Source organism: Rhincodon typus, chromosome 5 (assembly GCF_021869965.1).
Source record: "Rhincodon typus isolate 14 chromosome 5, sRhiTyp1.1, whole genome shotgun sequence".
NCBI lineage: Eukaryota > Metazoa > Chordata > Chondrichthyes > Orectolobiformes > Rhincodontidae > Rhincodon > Rhincodon typus.
Genome location: NC_063336.1, coordinates 6059692 through 6076574, shown reverse-complemented (window position 1 = coordinate 6076574; position 16883 = coordinate 6059692). Strand labels below are relative to the sequence as shown.

Here is a 16883-nt window from a genome sequence, read left to right as displayed (position 1 = left end):
TGACATTTTCCATCAGGAGATGGGTTAGGGTACATAGATTTAAGGTCACAGGTAGAAGGCTAAGAGGGGAGTTAAATGAGAACATTTTTCAACTGAAAGGATGGTTGAGTCAGAAACTCTTGTAACATTGAGATATTCAGTGCATTGCCATAGATTCAAAGAACTGAAAATGGGATTAGTATAATCAGATCTTTGTCGACTGGCATGGACACAATGGTATCCTCCTGTGCTGGAAATGTCCATGAGTCGAAGACACGGGATAATTGATAATTCCACAGTCGGTCAATCATTTTGCAACAATGTCATTGATGCAAACACTTTTACCACACACTAGCTTTGCACCTAGAAGAAAGAGAATTGTGACCAAGGTATTAATTCTTTAATACGGTGTCATGTATACACACCCATGTGGGGATAAATATTTGGAAAAAAATTCAGGTGCATTTCACAAGGTCTTGGTGACTGCTGACGTATTTGGCTGGATGCCTCATACGAGTGTTAATCCTTGATAATACTGGGGGAGGTGAATGAGAACCTCAGTCAATGATGCTGTAACACACTTAGATACAGTTCTCACCGCCACTTCTGCCTGTGGCAAAGTCACTCCTCAAAGTGTTCTCAGCCCAGACACAACTGCACCAGTCTGCAATGTTCACTCCACCTGTACTGCATCCAGTTCATTCAAAAATTTTCTGCATTTTGTCATTAACACTTTCAAGGCTTCAGACACCAACACTTCAGGGAGAAGAATTCCTGTTGACTCTACTGAAACTTGAAAGATAATCAAGATTAGTCAACAGTAGTGGTACAAAATCTCAAACAACTTTTGTTTTTAAAATAAATAGGTTATTTCATTGTCTTCTCTTAAAGGCACTCCATCTTATTGAATTCTGGCTGCCTTCCTGCACCTTGCTTTATCACTGTGGAAGTAATGGGCTCTTCACATCAAAACCCAATGCCCACACTCACCTTCCACCAGAGTTTCACTAGATCTCACAACTTCTCCCTCCTTTTTCCAGAGGAGCCTTCAAAACTGAACCCACAGTCTCGCTTTGGTCACCTGGCTGTGTCTTCTTGTGTGGTTTATGTAGTGTTCCAGTCAAACAGCACAAGACATTTTACCAGATTGAAATTAACAGATTGATGTAGAAACTTTTGCCAACCTTTCCACTTCTTATTCAATAAACCAAGACAAATATCAGGCCTGATGCACCAAGGCTCAGATCCTCTGAGTTAGCTTAAATTTTTTTCTGATACATGAAAATTTCTGAAAGCTCTATTCTAAGTGACAGTCCATTATTTGAAAGACATTAAACAGCTCTGTACCCTGGCTTATTTCCAGCTGATTGTATGAACCATGAACATCCAGTCCATCTCCTGCAGTCCATAATATACTGGCAATGTGTTCAATTCCATGGGGTGTATATATGTTCTCTGCTGACTTTGCTACATTTGGCCTCAGCAGCTGGGAACAGGGGCTGGGAACACTTCTGATTAGTATTCTCGGACTTCTGCTGAAAATGCTAAAAAATGCACCTTTGATGATTGCAAGATGTTCCCAAGTGTTTGAGGGCCATTGATGCATTTATTTTTGAAGGTTGTCATTACTGAAATGCAGGAAATACAGAAGGCAATTGGTAGATGATAAGCTCCTATCAGATGAGTATTTTTTATGATGTTGACTGAGGGATATTAATCAGGATACCAAGGATGATTCCTCTCAACTCTTCTTCAAAATATAGTGATGTGATATTTTGCATCCTCCCAAGAGGGTAGACAGCGTTTGGGTTAAACCTCTCATCCCCCCAGTTACTACACTGGACTGACAGTCAAAACTCTTGTCCCAGGTCTGGAGATGTGAGAGTGCTACCCACTCAGCCACAACAGAAACGTTCATGTGCGAGTGTGTCAGGCAAGGACAGGATGGGGCTTACATCTAATGTGCCTCTTCACTGTGAGTTGTCACTTAATAAATGCAGCCTGGGCTCAGACATGAGAGTAACTGACTCATGCAAGATATAACACCTCTGAGGCGGAGGAAACAAAGAGTGAAAAATCATATTACAAAATGTCAGTTATAAAAATCAAACAACTGGTCTGTAATCTTTGTCATTACCAACAATCAATCCATTTACCCATCAGTTTGCTAAACTAATCCATGAGAATCTATCCACAGCCTTTACTTACAGATGTAGTGATTTCGAATTCTGCCAAGACGGACAAGGTTCTTAAGGTCATCATAGCGGAAAATCTCACGACTACAAGTGTCCAAGCGAGGATTCGCAACTGTTGCAAATTTTCTCCCTAACAGAAAAGGAAGAATTGACCAGCGTTTATGTGAAATGAATCAATGTGACATCCCAGTCCAATACCATAGAGTCCCTACAGTGTGGAAACAGGCCATTCAGCCCGATAAGTCCACACCAACTCTCAGAACAGCATCCCACCCAGACTCCCCCTCCTACCCTATCCCTGTAATCCTGCATTTCCCACAGTTAATCCACCTAACCCACACATCCCTGGACACTATGGGCAATTTAGCATGGCCAATCCACCTAATGTGCACATCTTTGGACTGTGGGAGAAAACCAGAGCACCCGGAGGAAACCCACGCAGACACGGGGAGAATGTGTAAACTCCACGCAGACAGTCGCCCGAAGGTGGAATCGAACCCGGGTCCCTGGCACTGAGAGGCAGCGGTGCTAACCACTGAGCCACCGCACCACCAGACACTAGCCAGCTCAGATTAACTGCTTCAAACCTCCTCAGTGCGAATTCAGAGTGTGACCGATGGATCAGTAGGGTAACAAAAAGTGCACTTCCCCAACTCTGTCGTTTGAAGATAGACAATATTGTCTCGTTATGGAAGCTAAAGATAGTGCATTTGGCATGACCAGGATTTCACTCAGCATGGAGTAATACTCTACAAAAATCAATGAAACAAGTTATTGTCAGTTTGAATCTCAGACATGACAAATACTTGATTGTAGATGGACAGGCCACCCAACACAACAAGTTTGTGCCCATGACTCAGCTCAACACAAGACTCCCCTCATTCCTAAACAAATAGATGCTGGAAAGACTTAGTTGGTCTTGTTGCCATGACTCTGACTCTCCTAACCTAATCTAGCCATCTGCAAACTTGGCAAAAGCACACTTCCCTCATCCAAGTCATTAATATATTCTAAATAATTGTGGCAGCTACACTGGTCCCTGTAGCTGTCTGTGAATTACAGGTTACAATCCTGAAAATCCACCCCTTATCCCAACTCTTGTCTTTTATTAGTTAGCCAATCCTGTATCTATGTTAAAATACAACCTCCAACATCATGGGTTATCTTATTAAGTAGCCTAAAAATGCTACTTTATCAAACATCTTTGGAAATCCAACTACATCCACTGCTTCCCCTTAATCTATGCTGCTTGTTACCATCTCAAGGAATTCTGGCAAATTTGTCAGGCATAACTTCCCCTTCAGGAAGCCATGCTGACTCTGCTTGATCATATTATATATTTCTAAATGTTCTGCTATTGCATCCTTCATAATCAGCTCAAACATTTTCCCAATAATAGATTTGAAGTGAACTGGCTTATAGTTAACATTTTTTACGTCTTCTTCCCTTTTTAAATAAAGCTTTACAGTGATAGTTTTCTAATCCTCTGGGATTTTTCCAGAATCTAAGGATTCTTGGAAGATTACTGCCAGGACATTCACTACCTCTGTAGTTACTTACTTTAATATCTGAGCATTGCATTCAATCCGGGGGACATATTGGTCTTTAGCCCCATTCGTTTCCCCAAGACGTTTTCTGTAGTGATTGTTATTCCATTTATTTCCTTTCCTCCTTTTGCAACTTTGATATTGAGTAATATCAGAATGCTGTTACTATCTCCTCTAATGAAAACTGATGCAAAGTATTTATTCACCGTCTCTAACATTTCCCATCTGCATTCTCCAAGGGATGTATGTTCACTTTGGCTTCTCTCTTCCCTTTTCAGGTGGTTATCCAAATGCCTTTTGAATCTGCTTCCCCTGCTCTTTCAAGCAGTACACTCCAGATCACCATAAGCAATGCATTTATATCATTCTGTGTTCTTCACAATTATTTTTTTACTTCTGTTAGTGGAATGTTAAATACCTCTTAAATCTTCCCCCTTTATTCTCTGATCCCAAGTGCTTTAGAAAATAAATCTTAAAATTATACCTTTTATACATTAAAGGATTTACTGACCATTCACTGTTTGAACTTCAATGACACCAGGGGAGAAGCACTGTTTTAGTTTGTCTGCCAGATCTCCTTCCACAGGACTCAGCAAAGTTATATCAGGAAGAAGGCGGTAGCTTGCTGTGGCCACGGGAGAAAACTTAGCATGGTCTTTACCTGAAGGGAATGGGGAGCACAAGAAAGAACATAATTATATAGCACTTAAACTTCATCCTTTCTGCCCACACCCTTCGATCCCTTTATCCTGAAGAAGTATATCCAACTCCTTTTTGAAAACATTCACCGTTTTGGCCTCAACCATTTTGTGCAGCAGAGAATTCCACAGGCTCACCACTCCCTAGGTAAAGAAATTCCTCTTCACCTCAGTCCTAAATGGCCTACCCCATATCCTTAGACTGTGACACCCTCAAAACATTAAATTTTTGTCAGAAACACCTTATTGGATCTTTGATTAGTCTGTGTATTTGTAAATCAAAATTTACCCTGTCGCTCTGAATTTTCCAGTATCTCTACCACCATTGAGATTAGGTTAACTGGTTTGTGACAGGCCTAACCTGTAATCTATTTTTAAACAGTGGGTATAATGTTATCTACCTTACAATCCTTTGACACTGGAGCTGGAGCCTAAGATGCAGCAAAACAACGTCAGAGTATTGATATATCAGAATTCATGTCTATTAACTTTTAATATAACTCCATAAATCATGTCTATTAATCCATTAACCCATTAAGTTGTGTTATACTAACCGCAGGTTTCCATGTACCAGCCACCCTGCCCAAACTAATTCAGGGGCTCGCTACCATATTAGGTTACAACCACTTCAATTTGCGATTACACCCCACTTGAAAGTGCACTCATCCATAACGTGCTATGTAAACAACCCCATTTAACAAGACCGACAATTCCATTCAAAGGTGCAGTCAGGTGTGACGGCTAACAAAGCTGCACAGATACGACAGGATGGAATCTTTTTGCACTCCCAAACCAAAAATAGTGTTGTTTGATATTCAAATCCAACTGTGAATAGGTGCTATTACCAAGTCGTTTATCTATATCCCTCCAGCTAGGGTAGCTCCAAGTATCAGTCAAAGGTGATAACTGGATTAGCCCACTTCCTTTAAAGTAAAATGTTACTTCCCTGCAGACTTTTCCTGTGTATTATGTAACCAGGTACTTGTCCCAAGATTTTATTCAACATGTATATAAAGCTTTATCCCACTAATAAAACAAACAAACGTTATGCAGTGTATGTAAGCAACCTTTAAGCTACTAACAAAACTAACAGCGCTATGTCCAGACCCACGTGACCTTGACTGAATGAATGAAACTGACAGCATTACTACAACAGGTGTGACCATGAAGCTAACTAAACAAGCAATAGTAAATAAAAACTACAGGTAATCAAAACTGTTGGGAACTCAGGCTTTTATTTAAAAAAACACAAGATGCCTTTTTCTAACTTTAAAATTCTAACCTTTAAAATAACAAGACTAACACCTTTTGAATTATGCAAGGTCAAACCAGACAGACAATCTAATCTCATTAACACTCAACAATAACTGCTAATGTTTAGCAAATGTTTAAACCATCTCTGATTTCCTGCAAAACCGTTTCTGTACAATATCTACTGCTTAACAATCAGGTGTTAGAATGTTAATGTATGCTTGAAATCTGTGTAAAAACGGCTGCTTTTGAGCTACGATTTTGGCATTCTATTTTGCCTTACATCGTGCTGCTGTGAATGTACAATAAAGAGGCTATTTTCGCCACTCACTGATCCTCGTCGTCTGGTTCTTTGAACGCAATCTCACAGTATCCTCGATTTCATTTTTAGCTTCCCTTAACTGCCTAGGATATGTTTCATCTGGACCTGGGTACATACTCACTTCCAAAAATATTAAACATCCCTCGCATTAGGCTAATTCATCTAATATTTCATCCCTCCTCCTTCAATATTGCCATGTCTATACCTTCCCTCTCTTTTGTGAAAGCAGATGACAAGTTTTTATCCAAGTCCCTAATAGACTGTACTCTTTCTTTAGTTATCATTTTACTTTTATTGAATTTACAAGGTGTTTATGTTTTCCTTGATTTTACCTGCCAATCTTTGTTTTCCTAATTCCCTTTCAAATGCACCCAACACATTTACTCTCTATAGTTTACAGAATATTGAGCCTCGGTATGTATCTTAAGCTTCCCTTTATCCTTTAGAGATTTGTTCTCCACAAAAGGTGCTGCAAAGTACAGACTTCCTCCCACACCTTACCGATTCCTTTCACGCAGTGCATGACTACATCGAGTTCCTGCCCCGGGCGGAGTTGAGCAATCAGGATATCATCATGAACGGGTCGGATGTCAACCTGCCCAAACAGATCAGCCTGGTTTCCAATTGGTACCCATTTGATATGCTTCGAGTAGACTGGAAGGACAAATGGAAAAATGCAGGACTGTTCTCGAGCATTCATTCAAGAGAACTTTGATGGTTTATTTATACAAATGTATGTGTTCATGGAATGAGTGTGTTGTTGGCTAAGCCAACATTCATTGCTCATCCCTAATGGCTCTGGATGAGGCTGTGGTGAGCTGTCTTGAACCACTGCAGCCCATGGCAGGGTACACATACAGTGCTGTTATGAAGTATTATTGTTACAATTGCGCCAAGCAAGACTCCCTGAGGTTTTGCATTTCCATATATCTTAAGATGCTACAAACCTGAACATTTGCCCATGGGATGTGGGCAACACTGGCTGGGCGAGCATTAATTGCCCACCCCTAATTGCCTTTGAGAAGGTGCTGGTGAGCGGCCTTCTTGAACCGGGGTAGTCCATGTGCTGTAGGATGACCCACAATACTGTTAGGGAGGGAATTCCAGAATTTTGACCCAGTGACAGAGAAGGAACGGTGATATATTTCCAAGTCAGACGGTGATATATTTCCAAGTCAGACGGTGAGTGAAACCTGCAGATGGTGGTGAACTGCAGATTATTTACCTTTATGATTAAAATACAGCTCATCAGGGTCAGATGAATCTTTTTGTGCTTTTGGATTTCTTGTACACTTCACTTTAAGTTGAAACTGAAGAGTATCAATCTCGGTCCCTTCTTCATCCCCTTTATGAATAAATAAAACACAAACACATGCATCAATCTTTATTACAAGAGTACATTTTGAAATGCAGTGCCTGTCATATGACGCAGCCATTCTGGCCCAGTCCCACACACAGCATTGGTCAAAGAGCAGTTTGATCATTTTTTGGTGATTTACACTGTCCCTTTGAACTGTGCTACAGAATCATTAATGATCAAATGAACCAGTGGAATATTAGTTAGAATGTTCAATTTGACAAACAGTATATCAAGCAATGCAGCACTCCTCCAATACTGCTTTACAAGCTGAGTACTTGTAAATCATATATGGCAAAATTAAATATGGGTGTGGTTTATTTGTCACTTACAAAGGAAGAAGTTAAAAATCAGCTACCCTCAGAAAATAGTCAGTCTGGTTTCAAAGCTCCGAATACAGGCCACATCTCTGAGAAAAAGGCGAGGTCATTTAACTCAAATGCAAGCATTTTGCAGATTTTATTGGATTGGCAAAACTTTCAACTTAACAGCACCATTTTGTCATGCTTGGAAATAGTTCTCAACTTATCACGTTAAAGTTGAGTCTATATGAAGTCAGAGAAATTCCAAAGACTGTGAATAAGAATGAGTCCATTAAGCAAATTGATGTCTACACTCAGACAGTAAGAACTGCTGACGCTGGAGTCAGAGATAATACAGTGTGGAGCTGGAGGAACACAGCAGGTCAGGCAGCATCAGAGAAGCAGGAAAGCTGACGTTTCGGGTCAGGACAAGGCTCCACACTGTGTTATTATTGATGTCTACACTGCAGTTTAATAAAACAGCAATCACAACAGCATGCTGTTTTTTTCCTATCTTGGATAGAGATTGTTAAGTTAGTAAACTATTGCTTAATTAAGTGATGTTGCTGTTTACATTTTAAACTATTATATCATGAGTATTTTAACAAACACGAGTTGGGAGCAGGAGTAGGCCATTTGGTTCCTTCAGCCTATTCTGCCACTCTGATTGTAATCTTAATTCCACATTCCTGCCAAACACTGATTCTCTTCAATCCATGGCTTACCAAGAATCTATCTACCTCCGTCAAAAAAACATTCAGACTCTGGTGGATCCTTGAAAATGCACATGGAAATCCAGAAGGTCTTCGATACAGTGTCACACAACAAACTTGAGAAAAGTTTGTGGCCATGGAATTAAAAAACATCAGCAGAGCGAATATAAAGTTGATAAAATCCCTGCACCAGCCGAGGTTAGCAAGAAGGTCTGCCTTCCCAACCTTGCACCTTGCCCGAGGTGTAGAGACCCTCAGGTTAAACTCACCACCAATGGTCTGTCTGTAATGAGATTCAGCCCTAAAGTCCCCTGGAACAATGGCAACTTAATCCTCTTACAAAATTGACTGAGTGATAGAGAACAGAGAGTAATGGTTAGTAGATATTATTTTTGGAGGAAGGCTTGTACAGGGGAGTCTCCAATTTAAGAATGTCTGACTTACAAATGCTTGCACTTATTAATTCAATCCCATACAGAGGTGTAATTTTAAAGATCCAACATACAAGTGTTTCCTTGTACTTACAAATGGCTATTTTCTATTATCCTGAACCCGTTCACAACCGAGGGACTGCTGTCATGCAGATCCCCAGGGGTCCGTACTGGGACCCCTGCTTTTCTTGATAGAAACTAACGATCTGGATTGTGTGTGAAGGGGCAATTTCCAAGTTTGCAGATGATACTAAACATGGAAAAATTGGAAACTATGAGGAGGACAGTGTGGAACTCAGAGAGCATGGAAAAATTGGTGGAGTGGGCAGATATGTGATGGATGAGGCTCATTGCAGAAGAGATTGATGATGGATTTTGGTAGAAAGAACATTGAAAGACAATATAAAATCAGAGCTACAATTCTAAAAAGGATGCATGAGCAGAAGACCTCAGTGTATTTGTGCACAGATCATTGGCAGTGGCAGGACAGGTGGGGAGAGCAATTAATAAAGCATTAGGGGATCCTCAGCTTTAACATTAGGGGCATAGAGTACAAAAGTCCCTGGAGCGTCGGAAGCTGAGGGGTGACCTTATAGAGGTTTATAAAATCATGAGGGGCATGGATAGGGTAAATAGCCAGGTCTTTTCCCCGGGGTTTGGGAATCCAACACTAGAGGGCATGGGTTTAAGGTGAGAGGGACCTGAGGGGCAACTCTTTCATGCAGTGGGTGGTGCATGTATGGAATGCACTGCTCGAGGAGGTGGAGGAGGCTGGTACAATTACAACATTTAAAAAGCACCTGGATGGGTATTTGAATAGGAAGGGCTTAGAGGGATAAGGGCCAAATGCTGGCAAATGGGACTACATTTATATAGGATATCTGATCGGCATGGATGAGTTGGACCAAAAGGTCTGTTTCTATGCTGTATATCTCTTTGACTATGAGGTGATGTTGAACTTGTACAAGACACTTTTCAAACTTATCTGGAGTACTGTGTATAGTGCCATGTTCCACGAAGGATGTGAACCCACTGGAGAGTGTGCAGAAGTAATTTACAAGAACGACTCCAGGAATGTGAAACTTCAGTTGTGAGGATAGATTGAAGAAATTTGGACTCTTCGCCTTGGAGAGAAGGAAGCTAAGAGAAGATCTGATAGAGGTTTTCAAAATAAAAAGCTGTCAGACAAGAGTGGACAGGGAAAAAATGTTCCCATTAGTAAAAGGAACAAGAATGAGAGGAAATAGATTTGAAGTGATTTGCAAAAGGAGCAAACATGATGTGAATAAAAATTCATACAGCAATAATTAGGGTATGGAATGGACTGCACAGAACCTTGGTGGAGACCTATTCAATTGAGACATTCAAAATGGCATTTGATGATTATTTACATAGAAATAATGTTCAATGTACGGAGAGAGACCAGGAGATTGGCACGAGGTAATGATGCACATTTGAAGAGTCAGTGCAGGTACAATGGGCTGAATGGCCTCCTTCTGCACCATAACACTACTGTGATGTCCCACTCAGGATCTTACATATTTCAGTCATGTCACCTTAATCTAAACTTCAAGGTTATTTGACAACCTTCTGAACTGAGCAAGATCGCATGCAATTGTGACAATTTCCTGGGAAAAGATTGAGCACACTGCATTGCCGAGCTAGCAGGCATGCAGACAGAGGTGCAATCTGGATCATTAGAGTTTTGTTCTGGGGAGGTGTGTGCCCACTTATTGCTGCATTCCAAGCTGCTGCAGTCTGAACTCTGTATCATCAACTGTCACACTATATTTTCCACCTTCCCACCCCGTCTGCAGACCCTCATGTTCTACGCTCTCTTCACTTATAGATCCTCTTACCATCTGCTCATCATACCAATCACTTTCTCTGTTCAGAACATTTCCTTTTCTTCTCATTTCAAATTGAAAAGCATACAATGTCTTGCAATCCAAAGAGTGATGGGAAGGCGATAATTTAATTTGTCCCCTCATTTTCTCCAACTTGGATCAGTCCTTAGCTCCCAGGTTTTAAAAAACACACAATTAAACCATCAGGAAGACCACTGGGCATTTCTTTATAACACAAGTAGTGCAACCTCCTCACCTGCGCTCCTGTATTCAAACAGTCGTGGGTCTGCTTTGATGGGGATGAGCCCCAGTCTATGTGCCAGAATCTCATCCTGTACAATGGAGGTGTTGTTGTAGATAAATGCCTTCTCCACAGCCATAGTTGGGACCTAAACAATAGCTCAGGTTAGATTCAATGTAGTTGCTTCAATTTGTTAAATATAAGAGCAAATTATGTCAGATAGCGACCATAAAAATTGGTCTAGCAAATAGACATTGAGATCATCTGATTTGTCCATACATGGAAAAAACCAGAATGGTCACATATTCCGCTTCCAGTTTGTACTGAATTAGTCGAATACTCGACTGGAATACTGTGCGCAGTGCCACATTATAGAACAGATGTGAATATATTTGAGAGAGCACGGAAGTGATTTACAAAGAATGACTCCAGGAATGAGAAACTTCAATTATAAGGATAGATTGAAGTAGTTGGACTGTTCTCAGCAGAGAGAAGGCGGCCGAGAGGAGACCTGATAGAGGTTCTCAAACTCATGAGTGGGCTGATTAAGTAAAAAGGGAGGGCTATTCCTGTTCATCAAAAGAACAAGAATGAGGGAACATAGATTTAAAGGGGCATGCAAACTAAGCAAGTGCGATCTAAGAGAAAAGACTTTCTCGCACAGCGAGTAGTCAGGGTCTGGAATGCACTGCCTGGAAATCTGGTGGAAGCAGATTCAATTGAGGCATTCAGGAGGTCTTTGGATGATATTCTGGATATAAAAGATGTGCAGGGATAAGCAGAAAAGACAGCAGATTGCCACTAGGTAATAGAACCAGTGGAGGCATGATAGGGCTAAGGGCCTCCTTCCACGCTGTAACGTTCTGTGATTCCTGACAGCTCAATGATGGAGGTGCTATAATTCTGCTGATCTATGCATCAACTTCAATGGGAAACCAAACCAGTGTGTGCATTAAATCTGATGTTACACTATAGGTGTTCCTGCGAATGAATCAAAAAGGAGTGGATAGGAATTCCTGCTCCTTATTACTGAAAGAGTGGATGTAGATAGAGGACGACTAATTTTGGCTGTGATGCCAAGTGTATTGAAGCTGATCATTGTTGCCCTGGCTACCAAAGTCAGCATAGAGCAGGGGTCAAACTACTATACAGTCTTTTGGACCTGTTTAGTTCAGCATCGGGCTGAAACATGCAGGGATCCATTACATTTCCCAAACCAAACTGAACATTTCTGCAGTGGCCACTCATCAGCGGCATCAAAATGCAAAGGTCAGGCTACATCACACAGTTACTCAAAGTCTAGATGAATTCCCTGCACATGAAAAAAAAAGCTGTTTTCTATGTTTAAATTTCAAATAATACGTCACATTACCTCAGCGAGCAGGATCCTGCGGAAAGCATTTGCAATCGCAGCATCGATTCCAATCATGTCAAACTCCAGCATATCTTCCTCCAACCGAATGATATCAACCCTGAAATTCTACGAAAGAGACAAACTTCATAGAAAGATCGTACAGTATTTCACTACTGGAAGAAATGCCACTCGGTGGTTATATCGCTGGTCCAAAGCAGTGTGTCTTCAGCAACTGTTTATTTGCATTTTATAGTTTATTTGCTCTCTAACCTTCCTAGCCAACTCCCTTGTCGGGAAAACAAGCCTTTCTTTTTGCGTGACCCACTGCCAAATAACCCGTTTGACAAATTAAACAATTAACAAGCATGACCAGCCAGGGGCAGTGCAATAACAAGAAGAAAATTGGGGAGGGTAAAAGAGAGGAAGGAGACAAAATTCTAATGGATTTGGAGTGGAAAAATTATGCACCCCAGTTCTCCAGTGCCCAGGAAAACCAATGCCTTTTTTCAAAAGAAAGTTCATCTGTTCGGGAATGTTTATGACACACCTCTGGAGCAGGCGGGACTTGAAAAGAAAATGTTAGGAATATGCTCCAACTAAAAGCAGCTGCCCTAATATCTCTGGAGCATGTCCCGATTCACTCTTAAAGAGTGGTTCACTCTACAGTACTGTCAGTTAGCAGAGATGTTCCTCGTGAATTACACGGTTTCAGGGGAGTCAAATATCTTCTTTAAATGGCAGTATTCCTGGAGTTTTCAGATTTATAGCAGAAAATGACTCATGGGACAAGCAGGAAGTCAGTACACTCTAAACATCTCCCTGTCTGCCTGCAAGTGGTGCCATTTTATTATTTGGGGTAAATACACCACACACCTTCGTCTGGGATTTCACAGAAAGACTCAAGAAAGCTCTTCCAATTAATACAAGGAAGTTCCATTCTATGAGGGAAAATGTTTGGACACGTGTCTTGTACGAAACCAGCTTAAGCAGTATTTGCACTTTGCTATCAGAGAATGACAACCCAAGATACTTTCTTTCTAAACACAGTTCAAAGGCCTGGAATTCAGAAGAAAGAATGAAGGGCTGATCTCATTGATATCAAGAACATTCTTGGACTTAATTAGGATTTTTTTTGGGGCACTGGTTCCTCTGTCTTGGAATTGGAGAGCCACAGGTAAGTGGTCGGCTATTTAAGATCAATACAAGGAGAAATTTCTTCTAAAGTTTGTGAACCTTTAGAATTCTCTATACCAGAGAGCTACAGATGATCAGTCAATGAGAACATTCATCAAGATTTTTGGGTACTCAGGGCTAGAATGTGGAATTCAGTCTTGCTACAAGTTAACAGTGAGAAGGCTAGAGGCTTCCTATGGCCTACTCGTGCCACTATTTACATTCCCATCAAAACTGCAAATGTTTCCTCTTCCCCACCCAGTGATATGCATGACTACCTCGGAGAAATGCCACTTCGATTTATTTTCACTTTCAGCCATAAGATACTTGACTGTACATGTTAACCCAGCCACTCAGTAGTACCACTGTTAGCATTTGTTAGAGTGTTAGGAATGACAGTCCTGAATTAATCTACAAGAAGCGCAGGGTCACCTGCAAACAGAAACATTGCAACATTCCTGAAACAGACAATCTACTGAGGCCCATACAAAGACAACCATGTTATTCTAGACAACTAATAAGATGTCCCTTAAATCCTTCCATCAACCACCTTAAATCTGCACTCCCTGTCACAGGTCTTCCCTGTCCACCCTTTCCAAGCCCTCAAGATTTAGTACATCTTGATTAAGTCACCCTTCAGCCTTTTCTGTTCTAAGGAAAACAACCCTAGCCTAACCAATCAATCTTCAGAGCTCCAATTTTCAAGCTCTAGCAACATTCTTGTAGATCTCTGTACTTTTACTAAAGCAATTATGTCCTTCATCTCATTCCGTAAACAGAACTGCACACAGAACTCCAGCTGTGGAAAACCACTGTCTCTACATTGTTCAAGCATTACATCCCTGCGTTTATACTACCTTATCTACCTGAGGCACCACCTTAACGGACGTGTGGACATGCACTCCAAGGTCTGTCACTTGCTCTACCCAACTCAATACCATCCCGTTTATTGAATTCCAGAGTTGGTAAAACACTGATCTTCCCTGAACAAAATAATGACGATCCCTGACAAATCCGCTCCACCACAAGTAAGTTATTCCCCTTTCTCAATAATAATTCTTAATTTTCCCACCACAGAGCCATTCCGAACAGCTGATAATTATTTGGCTAATCTCTCATACCCTTTTCAAATAATTGTACAATATTCACAAAGTCAGAAATCACATGACACCAGGTAAAAGTGCAACGGTTGGATTATAACCTGGTGTCGTGTCATTTCTGACGTTGTCCACCCCAGTCCAACACCAGCACCTCTCACAATGTTCACAGATTCTAATCCTCGGCTACCTCTCCTTTTTCTAGCAAGGCTGAGAAAATGATCCACATAGCATCCACTATTTTCTTCCTGACCTCCTTTAATAGCCTGGACTACAATTCATACAGTTCTGGTGATTTATACATTCTCAAGGAGGTCAGGCCCTCCAGTAATTACCTTCTTATGCTTATTTTCTCCAATTATGCCTTTTCAATTGCATCATCCCATTCTTTCCTGCCCGACCTGCTGAGTTTTTCCAGCAATTTCTGTTTTTGTTTCTGCCTTCCAGCATCTGCAATTCTTTCAGTTTTTTATTTGGAAAAAGATGGTTTTACTTTTAAAAAAAGGGTCAGCAGGGATTTTTGATGGGGAAATAATTTTAGCTAACTTGGAGATTTTTGAATAGTTAACAGGAAGGCTCAATGAAGGTAATGCTGTTGATTTAGTATACATGGACTTTCAAATGGTGTTTTATGCAACACGTGTGAGGACAGTTATAGGTTGTAAAATAAAAGGGTCAGGACCAGCATGGATACAAAATAAGTGACAGGCAATGAAGAGTAATGGTCAACGGATAATATTTAGGCTGGTGGAAGGTTTGTAGCGGAGTTCCCCAGGCATTGAGATTAGGATAAAAACCGAAAGAAATGCGGATGCTGTAAATCAGGAACAAGAACAAAAATTGCTGGAAAAGCTCAGCAGGTTTGGCAGCATCTGTAAAGAAAAAAATCAGAATTAACATTTTGGGTCCAATGACCCTTCCTCAGAAACTCATGGTAGCTAGGAAAACATTGGTTTATGATGCAATAAATAGGGAGGGGGATGGGGTAGGGAGTAAACAACAGGATAAAGGATAAAGCCCGAAGAGAGAGAAGAGCAGTTGGATAGACAAAGGAGTTGATAATGATCTAGAAGGAGAGTGAATAGCTGTTAATGGAGACTGTTACTGACTAATAATAGATGGTGTGTAATGGCAGGCTATGTGATAACAAGGCCTGGTGTGTGGGGTAGGGGGCTTCATTAATACGGGCATGGAGTATAAAAGCAAGCAGGTGATGGTGAACCGTATAAGACACTTCTTAGACCTTGGCTGGAATATTGTGTACAGTTCTGGGTGCCACATTATAGAAAGGATGTGAATGCATTGCGGGGAGGCAGTTTAGAATATTAGTTCCAGAGATGAGGAACTTCAGTGATGAAGATAGATTGAAGAAGTTGGACTGTTCTCCTTGGACAGAAGGCAGTTTAGAGGTTTTCAAAATCATGAGTGTGCTAGATAGAGTACAGAGAGAGAGAAAAACTGTTCCCACTCATAAAAGGAACAAGAACAAGAGTGCATTGATGAAAGTGATCTGCAAAACAAGCAATGATGATGTGCAGAAAAACATTTTTATACAATAAGTACTTAGGGTCTGGAATGCCCTGCCTGCAAGTGTGGTGCAGATGATTCCATTGTGGCATTCAAAGGGCATTGGATATTTGTGGATAAAAAATAATGCGCCAAGGTATGGGGAAAAAGGAGGAGATTGGCACACAGTAATGATTTCCGTTTAGCAAGCTGGTGCTGGCACATTTGGCTGAATGGCCCCTACTCATCACATCCTGCCAATCAGACAAAGACAATTAATGCACACTCTGTTTTCTATCTGCCAGCCAATCTTCCATCCACGCTGATACATTGCAAACATCCACCAAACTACCACCACCTTAACGTAAGCTTATATTTTCTGCAAGAAAATTTGGTGTAATACCTCATCAAATGCCTTCTGGAATGTACAGTACATCTACAGGCTCCCCTTTATCCACCCAACATTTACTCCTTCAAAGAATGCCAATAAATTGGTTAGCATGATTTTCCTTTCATGAAACCATGCTCACCTTTCCCGATTGTCTTGAATATTTCTAAATGCACAGCCATACCTCTTTAATGATTGATTCCAACAACTTACTCACAATGGATGTCAAGTTAATTGGCCTATAGGTTCCTATTTTCTGCTTTTTCTCTCCTTGAATAGAGGGGCTATATTTGCTACTTTCCAGCCTGATGGAAACTTTCCAGAATTTTGCACAATTAACACCAACACGTTTAAGATTTCGTAGGAAACTGCTGTAAAGGACTTTCTGTAAATTACTATAAATTAAAATGGTGTATTATTGAGCATCAGAATTAAGTCAAGTCAGGAGCAATATAGTAAAGTGATATGTTACCCAAGGTAGG

At 40.8% G+C, this 16883-nt stretch overlaps 1 protein-coding gene across 1 annotated transcript; it reads right to left on the bottom strand.

Moving 5' to 3' along the window:
- Positions 1 to 364: 364 nt before the first annotated feature.
- polr1c (RNA polymerase I and III subunit C) lies at positions 365 to 16583 on the bottom strand. Its single transcript, XM_048596640.1, has 9 exons — positions 16544 to 16583; positions 14843 to 14871; positions 12256 to 12363; positions 10899 to 11031; positions 7218 to 7337; positions 6494 to 6646; positions 4233 to 4382; positions 2188 to 2304; positions 365 to 771 (listed from the first exon to the last, which is right to left on the bottom strand). Exons 1-9 carry the CDS (start codon positions 16581 to 16583, stop codon positions 653 to 655), a joined length of 969 nt encoding a protein of 322 aa, XP_048452597.1. The 3' UTR covers positions 365 to 652.
- Between the last annotated feature and the right edge of the window lie 300 nt (positions 16584 to 16883).